The sequence below is a fragment of the Cherax quadricarinatus genome, chromosome 79 (assembly GCF_038502225.1).
Source record: "Cherax quadricarinatus isolate ZL_2023a chromosome 79, ASM3850222v1, whole genome shotgun sequence".
Classification (NCBI taxonomy): domain Eukaryota; kingdom Metazoa; phylum Arthropoda; class Malacostraca; order Decapoda; family Parastacidae; genus Cherax; species Cherax quadricarinatus.
Window position 1 is genome coordinate 7,490,539 of NC_091370.1, and position 12,915 is coordinate 7,503,453.

Here is a 12,915-nt window from a genome sequence, read left to right on the forward strand (position 1 = left end):
GATCTAATAAATAACTTTTTTTTTAATACGTCAGCCGTCTCCCTCAATCTTAATTTTTGATCTAAGAAAACCTGTTCTTTGTATGACTTACTATCCAAAATAATGGGATGCTTCCTAAGTGTTAATGTGCTTTCACATCTACATGCCATGAAAAGTCTCATAGTGTACAATATGGACAAAACCTGGACAATGGGTAAAGTTTAATTTTTTTTTCAAAATTTTACTACACAAGAGGGAATTAAAGATGCAGGACATGCCACAGTTGAAGGGTTAAATCAAAGTTTCACAGTAGCTGTAAAGCATTATTGCATAATTATCATTATAGTGGGAGTGCTAAACCTTTACGGGTCATACAGCTCCTGGGGAATAAGAGGTAATCAGGTACACTTCAATGAAGGGAAGGACAGGTCAAATTCCTAGGATCAAGTGCCTCCTCACCACCTACAAGGTACCTCCCATGAAGGAAGCTGCCAAATTGTAAAACAGGTTACCCAAAGAACAGTTTTAAAAAACCCATCAGAATTAATATCTAAATCAGTGATCCCTGACCTATTATTTGTTGCAGACCTAAGTTGGCCACCCACAGGACGTTAGTACTCCTGTTAACCCCCTAAGTGTCGGTCCCGTAGTACTACGGCTTTCGAGCCAGGGTCGATCCCAGTTCTACACCATGAGTTCAACTCACTTAGATAAGCTGTGAGCGGTAAATTTGGGCCTAGATATAAGAGAATGGATCTATGCAGTAAGTGTGCACTATACAAAAAAAAAATCCTGCAGCAAGCAGTGCACGAGGAAAAAACTGCGACTCGTGTTTTTGGTTTAAAACAGCAATTTTGCAGTGTGTTTTTGTACGGTTTTATGGTTGTATTCTCAGTTGTTTGGTCACATTTGATAGACTGAAAGATATATTACAAAAATAGATACAATTCTGACTGATTTCAGGACTGAAAGAAGCTTGAAATGTTAAAATTTTGCTGATATTCCAGAGTACACAAATGACATCACTCACCCAATACGTGTCAATCTGTCCAGTCTAATACGCTTTTAGGAATGCAGTGACATTATTTATACAATTATTACAATATTGCACTAGTCTGTATAGCAGTAAATTTTCTATTTTTTGTTAAGAAAAATTCTAAATAGAATTAATGTGTAATGTTGGAGAGATCTGGGGACATAACTAATGAACAGAGGAAATATTATTTTAGTGCCAGGAAAGTTTGCACTGTTTATTTTAGACCTTATTTTCAAACAGGCATTTCTTGAATTTTGTGTGAAATTACAAATTTCTGGTACATAGCTGAAATAATTGAATGGACAGTTTCTTGTACTCAGTCGATAGAATGGAAGGCATACTAGTGAAACAGCCAAGAATTTGGTTGACGTGAATAACGTAACTGGCCTAAAATTAGACTCAAAGTGGGCAAAATTGCCAATGCATAAATATTGCTGACAGTAAAATTTGTGAAAGTGTAATTTTGTTAGTTTTCCATCAAATTTGGTACCTTTTGTTTCACCTTCAGAAAAAGATTCTCTACCACTGTATAAGAAAAACTAAAAAATTTTTTTTTTTAATTTTCCAACCCTGAGAGTAAGTTTGCAGGGGTTCTGACCCTCAAAGGGTTAAAGACAATTTGTAATGATTTTTATTATTTAAACAATTAATTACAAACATTTTAAAACTATTTTATGAAAATTCAAGCAAAAAAGTTATTGAGTACTCTAAAATACACAGATGCACATTGAACACCTATTAATGCCGAACTTGAGTACTTGAAATGGAAAGTACAGTGCCTGCACTTTAAAGGAGGGGTTTGGGATATTGGCAGTTTGGAGGGATATGTTGTGTATCTTTATACGTATATGCTTCTAAACTGTTGTGTTCTGGGCACCTCTGCAAAAACAGTGACTATGTATGAGTGAGGCAACAGTGTTGAATGATGATGAAAGTACTATTTTCATTTTGGGGATTTTCTTTTCTTTTTGGGGTGACCTGCCTCGGTGGGAGACAGCCAACTTGTTAAAAAAAAAACAAAAAATTAACAAACAAAAAATCTGTATCTGAACAGTACATACAAAACAATAAAAAATACTTAAACCTAGGAATCCTTTCAAATTTGGTCTACCCTGATGTTATATTTTTCTGAATGAGTTAAGTTATCCTCAGCTGAATAATGGCAGAGAGGACACAATGCAGGCCATGTTGCAAGTCAAAAAATCTTGCACGTATGTTGACTGATGGAAGGCAGAGCATATGCCGTGCTGCAAAACACAGTACTGTAGGTTATACTGAGGGTCACAATACAAGTCACGCTGCAGCTCACACCACACGTCACGCTGCGGCTCACACCACACGTCACGCTGCGGCTCACACCACACGTCACGCTGCGGCTCACACCACACGTCACGCTGCGGCTCACACCACACGTCACGCTGCGGCTCACACCACGGGTCACGCTCCGGTTCACACCACGGGTCATGCTGCGGTTCACTCCATGGGTCATGCTGTAGTTCGCACCACGGGTCATGCTGTGGTTCGCACCACGGGTCATGCTGTGGTTCGCACCACGGGTCATGCTGTGGTTCGCACCACGGGTCATGCTGTGGTTTGCACCACAGGTCATGCTGTGGTTCGCACCACAGGTCATGCTGTGGTTCGCACCACAGGTCATGCTGTGGTTCGCACCACAGGTCATGCTGTGGCTCACACCACAGGTCATGCTGTGGCTCACACCACAGGTCATGCTGTGGCTCACACCACAGGTCATGCTGTGGCTCACACCACAGGTCATGCTGTGGCTCACACCACAGGTCATGCTGTGGCTCACACCACAGGTCATGCTGTGGCTCACACCACAGGTCATGCTGTGGCTCACACCACAGGTCATGCTGTAGTTCACAACACAGGTCATGCTGTGGTTCACCACAGGTCATGCTGTGGTTCATACCACAGGTCATGCTGTGGTTCGCACCACAGGTCATGCTGCAGTTCACACCACAGGTCATGCTGTGGTTCACACCACAGTTCATGCTGTGGTTCACACCACAGTTCATGCTGTGGTTCACACCACAGGTCATGATGTGATTCACACCACAGGTCATGCTGTGGTTCACCACAGGTTATGCTGTGGTTCACACTACAGGTCATGCTGTGGTTCACACTACAGGTCATGCTGTGGTTCACACTACAGGTCATGCTGTGGTTCACACCACAGGTAATCTGTGGTTCACATCACAGGTCATGCTGTGGTTCACACCACAGGTCATGCTGTGGTTCACACCACAGGTCATGCTGTGGTTCACACCACAGGTCATGCTGTGGTTCACACCACAGGTCATGCTGTGGTTCACACCACAGGTCCTGCTGAAGGTAAAGATGAGATCTTGCTAATTTTGACTGCAACCAGACAAGAAACTCCTGCCTCACAAAGTATATAGACCTGTGACAATAACACAATCAAATTCCTTTTGCAAAACTTAATGTTACTAAAGGTCAAGAAGTTGTTCTGGGAATCCACAGATTTTTTCCTAACCTTTGAACATCTGAATCAAAAGCATTTCTTACTTAATTGTGCTTCTGTAAATTAACGTTCAAACTTCATGAAGCTTAAGTTGTGCAAGTTGCATAAAAAATAATTGCAAGACCATCATGAGCCTGATGAGGAATTCTCAACCCTGATTTGTCTAGGTTGGAAACCAGTGACCTAAACAATTTCATAAAATATTTGCACCGAAAGACAAATTAAAATATTGATATAACATAACAGATGCAATATCAGTGCACAAGTTTGCCTCAGCCATCAACAAGGCAAGTATTAAAGCACTTGATCCTCTGCTATAATATGCATCATAAAATTTAATTTAGAACAGGTTGCAATTCTATCCAGCTCACTAATACTATTTAATGATAAGGTTAGTTATAATATCATAATTGTTCAATGTCAAAAAATATTTATTTTTCTAAAATACACATTTAACAATACTTTACATACTTGTAAAAGAGCCAGCTTATCTCTGTACTAACCTCATGGCCCTCTTGAGCAGTGATGACTAATACTTGGTCCCCAGCCCGTCTCTGATGAGACACATTGCATGACTTCGTAAATCCTAATACACTAAGACTGCGAGGACTGTTTGAATGGTACTGCATTTGTGCATCCTCATCTGTCAACAGTCATTAAATAAAAGAATATAATACCTAAGTTAATCAAATACAAACCTGTGACAAAATATATAGTAATGGTAATATAGCTTATTTAATTCTTTAACATGACATCCATCTCCCATAAAGTTCAACCAAGAAAAAGAGGAAGCATAGACAAGCATATACAGTATATACACACCCCTCTGGGTTATCTTCTATTTCCATACTAGTTCTTGTTCTTTTTTCTTTCCTCTTATCGCCATGGGAAAGTGGAACAGAATTCTTCCTCCGTAAGCCATGCATGTCATATAAGGCTAGTAACCCCTTCTCCTGTATATATTACTAAATTTGAAAGGAGAAATTTTTGTTTTTCCTTTTGGGCCACCCTGCCTCGGTGGGATACAGTTGGTTTGTTGAAAGAATAATGATAATCCTAGGTAGTAGGTTGGTAGACAGCAACCACCCAGGGAGATACTACTGTCCTGCCAAGTGAGTGTAAAATGGAAACCTGTAATTGTTTTACATGATGGTAGGATTGCTGGTGTCTTTTGTCTGTCTCATAAACATGCAAGATTTCAGGTATGTCTTGCTACTTCTACTTGCATTTAGGTCACACTACACATACATGTACAAGCATATATATACACACACACACCCCTCTGGGTTTTCTTCTATTTTCTTTCTAGTTCTTGTTCTTGTTTATTTCCTCTTACCTCCATGGGGAAGTGGAACAGAATTCTTCCTCCGTAAGCCATGCGTGTTGTAAGAGGCGACTAAAATGCCGGGAGCAAGGGGCTAGTAACCCCTTCTCCTGTATATATTACTAAATTTAAAAAGAGAAACTTTAGTTTTTTCTTTTGAGCCACCCTGCCTCGGTGGGATACGGCTGGTATGTTGAAAGAAAAGGATTGCTGGTGTCTTTTTTTCTGTCTCGTAAACATGCAAGGTTTCAAGCATGCCTTGCTACTTCTACTTACACTTAAGTCACACTAAACATGCATGTACAAGCATATATATATACACACACCCATCTGGGTTTTCTTCTATTTTCTTACTAGTTCTTGTTCTTGTTTATTTCCTCTTATCTCTGCAGGGAAGTGTAATAGAATTCTTCCTCCTTAAGCCATGCGTGTCATAAGAGGCGACTAAAGTGCCAGGAGCAAGAGGCTAGTAACTCCCTCTCCAGTAAAAATTACTGAATTTAAAGAGATAAACTTTCGTTTTTCTTTTTTTGCCACCCTGCGACAGTGGGATACAGCCAGTGTGTTAGAAAAAAATAGTAATAACACAATCAACCCTCCTTCAGAGTGCAGACACTGTAGTTCCCACCTCCGGGACTTTAGCCCAGCTAACCAGTTTTCCTGAATCCCTTCATAAAAGGTTTAATTTTCTGAAGGTATAAAAATGATAATATCAGCAAACATACTGTATGCTCTAATATAAAAAAAATACTATAATAAAAAATACAATGTTATTTTCAGCAATAAAGCAATACTTATAATGTATTCAATGCCAAGGAAAGAAACAAGAACTGAGAGAAATCAAGGGAGCTTGGGTAATTATCAATAAGAGCATCTCTAACTTGATCCTGGGAGTTTGCCATTTTTCTTGCTGGGTTTCATCCTAAATGCTGAGAAGAAATTATTAAATTTCTTTACAGCTTCAGTGATTATGATGGAAGAGTCGTCAAGTTTAGTACAGGAAGGCCCCGTCTGTATGACTCTTAAGTTCCTAACCCCCATGTGATAAGCAAAAATTACTGGCAGGTAGAAAAGTGCATTATCATATGCATCTAAAACACCTGATAATGTATTTACACTATACATATCAAGTGCTAGATACAGCTTGGCAAAAAAGAAGATTTTTTTTTTATTATTATTATCACACTGGCCGATTCCCACCAAGGCAGGGTGGCCCGAAAAAGAAAAACTTTCACCATCATTCACTCCATCACTGTCTTGCCAGAAGGGTGCTTTACACTACAGTTTTTAAACTGCAACATTAACACCCCTCTAACCTTAAAATATGGTGGTAATCACCTTGCCTTATGCAATTATGAAAAAAGGGGAAAATGGTGGAAAAGAGGTAAAAGTGCCGAACATAATGAACAATAGCTCAAGTTAAAGTCAACAAAAATGTGGAACACTGAAAAGAGGGTGTCGAATACTTGGTGCCCTCCTGTATAATTTCTTTTGTTTTAGTCACTTCACCAGAACCCATTATGTGAGCTTTCCATTTTTATCTCCTTTTGTTTTTTAAATGTTACCTTAAAACAAGACTTGTTTTGATGTTCTTATTAGTTTGGTTAGCATTGTTGAATATCTTTTTGTTGTTTGTTTGGATATTAAGATCAGTCTATAATTGTTATCATAGCCATGCATTTTGTATACTGATTCACTGTGTTGATACATTGACACATTGTGCTGTCTTACTGACTGTCCTGCATTGTCAGGTATTGTTGATGATAAGCTTTATTTCTACAAAGTATGATTTACAACTGATTCAGGAACAGATTATACAGAACATGATAAATGAATGTGGAAACATTCCCAACAGTGAATTATTTAATAAAATGCCTTCTGTGGAGAAGCAAAAACAGATTATAGTTCAGAATATTCATTACCAGGAACAATTTCAAGCCTGTTCTAAGCCCTTTAGTGCTAGCTTTCCCCAGTTTTCTCAGTGGATTTCCACATTTCACATGAGTTGACCTTGGTGTCCTAAAAATCTTGAATTCTGGCAATAAAACCAAAAATTGCATCTCTGTACCATACTCACTCATAAAGATGTGGGAAAACAATTCTGCAAAAGTAGATGACAGAAAAATGTCTTCCGAGTCGTATAATGGTTTGCTAAATGGAACTTTCTACTATTCATCTGGGGCCTTCAATGACATTGATACAATCGTAAAAAATTAAGTACAGTACAGTAGAAGCCTCATATCCACAGATTCGGTTTCCGCAGTTTCAGTTATCTGTGGTTTACCCTGGCCCGAAAATAACCCTTAATTTTTGTTTAATAATAACCCTGAAATCAAAAAGTAGTGATGCTAGTAGTTCTTCAAAGCCTAAGAGAAGCCAAAAAGTGCTTCCCATCAGTGAAAGAGTGCTAATTCTTGACTTATTGTGCATAATTTATCAATTAAACTTTATCATAGGTATGTATACGAACGAAAACAACTCATATACATGGGGTTCACTACTATCCATGGTTTCGGTTATCCACAGTAGGTCTTGGAATGTATCCCCCACAGATATGGGGAGGATTGCTGTATATCATAAAATACAGATACTGTACCTATTTGAAAAAGAACCTGACCATCATTAAGAAACTCTTCATCCCTTTAATAAATAACTGAGTGTTTATGGTAATTTTTCACAACTTTAAAAACAAATGAGAAACATGGAAGCTGAGAGTACAATATAAAGAAGAAGTGAGTATTTGGTTCAACATATGGAGTTAGTGGTTACAAATGAGTATCCAAAATTGTGTGCAGATGGAAAGGCCAGGAAATAAGAACATGGCCTGCAGCAGGCCTACTGGTCCATGCTAGGCAAGCCCAGGTCACACCCACTCAAGAAGGAAGAAGCATTGCTGCAGGCCTACTGACCCAAGTTAGTCAGGTCCAGCTCACAACCACCCCACACCCACTCATGTACAGTGGAACCTCTGGTCACAAAAGCTTCCAAACATGAACTAATCAGTTCACGACCAAAAAATTCACCAAATTTTTGCACATGGTCACGAACACACAATCGGGTGTCAAACAAACATAGCCGAGCCAATTTTCACATTCCGTGCCATTTTTTTTTTCGCACATGCCAATTTTCCCCACTTCCTGTTGTTACACCTAACAAAGACCCTTGCCTTGTAGTCGGTCTTGGTCAGACGTGTGTTCATTCACTGTGAACTCCTTGTGTTGTATTTCATGTGTTTTTTAATTCATTTTGTTTTCTTGGCTGTTTATGGTACGTTTTTTCCTCTGTTATTTAAGGTTTTTCTCTATTAAACTGTGCATTATTTTGTATAATTAAGGATTTTTCAAACTGATTATTTTTTCTATGCTTAAAACTCTTAAAAAAAAAAAAAACTGTTTACAGTGAACTGTCCGTAGGGGTCTAGAACGGACTTGTGCAATGTTAGTTTTCTCTGTTGTTCAAGATTTTCTCAGTGTTATTCAAGGTTTTTACATTTAATTTACTATTACACTGTGCATTCTATGGTATAATTAACTATTTTTATGTTTAAAAATCTTAAAAAAACAACATTTACATAAAGTTCATAGGGGTCTGGAACAGATTAATCGTATTTACATACAATCCAATGGGGAAATTAGGTTCGGGTCACGATCAAATTGGGTCACGACCAGAGTTTTGGAATGAATTATGGTCGTGACCAGAGGTTCCACTGTATTTATCTAACCTATTTTTGAAACTACACAACATTCTAACTTCAATGACATTACTCGAGAGTAACCAAACCAGTGCTTTCCTATATCCTTTCTAAATCTAAATTTTTCTAACTTGAACCCACTGCTGCAAGTCATGTCTTGGAATGAGAAATAGGTTTATATTCTTCACAGTAAGATACAAGACTGATTATACATGAAATATTTACCTGAAAATGGAACCAAAGTTGTGCCATACTTGTAGCCAGGAATAACTTCATCAGAATTTACTGCAGTCTGTGCATCATCATTGCGATGATATGATGTTTCACTGATTATCATTGCCGACTCATCGTGAGCATGCCTTTTCTTCCATGTGGGTACAGTTACATGCTTTACCTGAATATGAAGAATAGTGATTGTCTCACTGCCTTTCTATTTAGTTCAATAGTCCATTAATAACTATTAACCTTAGTTCTACCTACCTCCACTAAGATTATTACTGCTATATTCATGAGGAAGACTAAAGCCATAGGAGTCATACAATGCCTGATGAATGGGAGGGAATCAGGTTTGATTCAAGAGGAAAGTAGCTAAATCCTTGGCTCAAAAGTCCATCACCAGCATCAAGGCACCCATGCAGCTACCTCCAACATCCTGGTTAATCTGGCCAAATGACTTTGGGACCAGGTTGCGAAGGCCATGCTCTTCTTTCCCTCCTTCCCACTGAAATTATCTTCAAATAACCTTCAGGCTCCAGGTAAGCCCTTTGAAGGGTTTGCACTAAAATTATTATTTATATAAGACAATACATGGGTTGCTTTTTCAATTTTTCAGATTCCAAATTGTCAGCAAACTTTTAAACTATTAATTAGCCTATCTAAAATGATAATACAAAGAATGGATATGTATAACGTGTTCATAACTGCAGATCAGCATTAAAAAAAAGACAAAAATCTTCTCAATATAATCTTTGGACTTGGTTTGTCAAGGGAAATCATAGTCACTCAGGCAGGCATAACCCAGGGAGGACCCTGCTATATCTGTATTAATTTAGTCATGTGATGTGAGATGGATCAAACAAAATTTGCCTTTCATCAGAGTTATGAAATTACTTAATTTAAAGTAAAGACCTTTTTTCCACCACTTAATTTTCCTCAGCAAACTGAACAAAAAAATAAAAAGATATATGCAGTCTCTATAATTCTTTAAGGAGCAAGTAATTTTTGTATAATGATATGCTACCTACTGCAAGAGAGACTGAGAGGTAAAGGTAAGTAAGAAGGGAACAGGAGACCAGCATATAAGAGGGGAATCCACAAAGGCATGAGAGGATTACATTATTGGGCAAGACACTCTATACTGTAATATGATAGAAATTGGCACATTCTAAAATCTCTTTACTCTTACAACTTTTGTTGTAACATTCATATTTCTTTGTTACGACTGCTTGAATCTAAGTCTGAATAGTCTATTACTCTTTATGAGTAATTGTGAACCACACTCTGATAGACCTAGAATAACACTGCTTCACATCACAATTCTTCACTATACTTGGGAAGGAGCTAGGGTTTTTTGATTGGTTACTCTTGGGTGATGAGTTCCCCCAATGGACAGAAGCCATGTCAAAAATTTTATGAGCCCTTGCAAGACTCGAAAAAAAAAAGTCTAAAAAGGTAAAACTATAAAGACTTTAACATGAGTACAGTAGAACACTGAGTGGACAAACCACTCAAGATATGGATGTTTTCCACTCATAAATGCTGGGAAATATTGAGATTTGTCCTTAATGAAATGAAACTGATAAGCCCCATGGAGAATGCTCATACATAAACTAAAGAAGCAAAGAGCATAAAAAAATACAGAGAATGACTTATGTTTTAAAAGAAGGAACTAGCAAATACAGCCAGAAATACTATCTCAAAGTAAGGAAGAAAGCTGCTCAAAAATAGCATGGCATCCTATGGAAAAATTAAGCAAAAATTATGAGTAAACAAAAAGTGAAATAGAAGACTCCACAGAATCTTCACCAATAAGAACCACTGCCAAGTTGAAGGAGGAAGGAGGCAAGACTAAGCTAAGTCACAGGAAAATCCAAAACTGGTGATTTAGTTAAATCTGATGGACAGTACTACATACTATTACTGTACTGTCCTCCTATGAAATCTGTCTACAGAATCCTCAGTCTTATGCTCAACAAGAGAAAAAATATTAACCTTGATTCTGCCTGTTATAGCAATCCGAAAATCTGGACCAATTTCTAAAAGGGTGTTCCATGCACCACTACTGGCAGAAGATTTTTGGAAGAATATGAGCTGTGCAATTGCTTCATCAAAGCTGCAGATGATTCCATCAACCTGTCAATATAAAAATTGCACTAGACCAATACTTTCTGAAGCATTAAAATATTGTATGGTAGAATGCAAATAATTTATAAGCCTGGATAATGATAAATCTATAACTCCACTGATATATACAGCAAAATTTTTAATTTAGAAAATTACAGAGAGTTGCTATAAAAGATAGAGCAAACAAGTCAACTTTCTCATGAAAATTAAAATGAGCACTTTTTCCTGAAAATTACAAAATACATATACAGTGGACCCCCGGTTAACGATATTTTTTCACTACAGAAGTATGTTCAGGTGCCAGTACTGATCGAATTTGTTCCCATAAGGAATATTGTGAAGTAGATTAGTCCATTTCAGACCCCCAAACATACACGTACAAATGCACTTACATAAATACACTTACATAATTGGTCGCATTCGGAGGTGATCGTTATGCGGGGGTCCACTGTATTCTAAGAATGAAAATTATTCACATTAAAAATGTTGCTCATTCTAGTACCAGAACAATAAACAGGTCACGCACACAAGAATCTACCAGCATTTGATGTGATAACCATATTGTGTAAGGTCAGGGAGCATAGTAGGAAAGCAAGGTTTTCTAATACTGTACTATGCTGCTGTTATTGAATACTGCTTAAATTATCTAAAATATCATAGTGTATTTTTTTCCCTCTGGAAATGGATATATACAGCATTTTCTGGTAAGTTAAGCATGAAAGAAACTATATTCAGAGTTTATGAAAATTTAAAGAAATTAAGAAAATTAATAAATTACATATGATTTTAGATGACAGCAGAGATAATTACTTTGAAAGATATCCTCTTCAAAATCAGTTACAATAAAAAAACAAAATAACATTGATATGTATATATAATATTTAATAAGTTATTGAAAAACAATATGGAAAACTTTAAAAATGTCAGGAGGTAAGGAAAAGTTATATACAAGCTTCCACATTACAGGCACACCCTGCTTTGCAGCACTTTACTAATACAGCGGTGTTCAGTTATACCCATTCTTCATTTATTCATAAGAACATAAGAACGAAGGAACACTGCAGAAGGCCTACTGGCTCATGCGAGGCAGGTCCAAGTCTCCTACCCGCTTAAGCCAATGCACCCAACCTAGTCAGGTCAGGTCACATTGACTTAAGGGAGGAACACGGTGACCGACCTGGTAGCACAAGCTATCAGGTCCAACTCACACCCACCCACATCCACTCATGTATTTATCCAACCTATTTTTAAAGCTACACAACGTTCTGGCCTCTATAACTGTACTCGGGAGTTTGTTCCACTCATCCACAACTTCCTGAATCTGAATTTTTCCAACTTAAAACCATTGCTGCGAGTCCTGTCTAGGCTAGATATTTTCAGCACACTATTTACATCCCCTTTATTTATTCCTGTCTTCCATTTATACACCTCAATCATATCCCCCCTAATTCTACGTCTTTCTAGAGAGTGCAGATTCAGGGCCCTTAGTCTATCCTCATAGGGAAGGTTTCTGATACATGGGATCAACTTTGTCATCCTCCTTTGTACATTTTCCAGAGAATTTATATCCATTCTGTAATACGGTGACCAAAACTGTGCAGCATAATCTAAATGAGGCCTAACCAAGGATGTATAGAGTTGAAGAACAACCTGAGGACTCCTATTATTTATGCTTCTTGATATGAAGCCAAGGATTCTATTAGCTTTATTGCGAACACTTATGCACTGTTGTCTTGGTTTCAGATTACTGCTAACCAGAACTCCTAAATCTTTTTCGCAATCCGTAATATTAAGATCTACATTATTTAGTTTATATGTGGCATGGTTATTGTCCTGTCCAACATTTAGAACTTTGCATTTGTCTATATTAAACTGCATCTGCCACTTCTCCGACCACTGCATCAGTCTATTCAAATCTTCCTGGAGTGCTCGAATGTCCTCGTCAGAATGAATTCGACGGCCTATTTTGGTGTCATCGGCAAACTTGCCGATGTCGCTCTTTATGCCCTCATCTATGTCGTTTATGTAGATTGTGA

General features: G+C 37.8%; 1 protein-coding gene across 4 annotated transcripts in view; it reads right to left on the reverse strand.

The window, feature by feature from the left end:
* Ku80 overlaps positions 1-12,915 on the reverse strand; it is a 57,390-nt gene that overhangs the window by 20,559 nt on the left and 23,916 nt on the right. For all 4 annotated transcript variants that reach the window (XM_070101874.1, XM_070101873.1, XM_070101872.1 and 1 more), the window contains 3 exons: positions 10,748-10,888; positions 8,762-8,930; positions 4,025-4,164 (listed from right to left, as the gene is read on the reverse strand). In XM_070101874.1, coding sequence (XP_069957975.1) covers positions 4,025-4,164; positions 8,762-8,930; positions 10,748-10,888 — 450 coding nt within the window. The remainder of the gene's footprint in view (positions 1-4,024; positions 4,165-8,761; positions 8,931-10,747; positions 10,889-12,915) is intronic.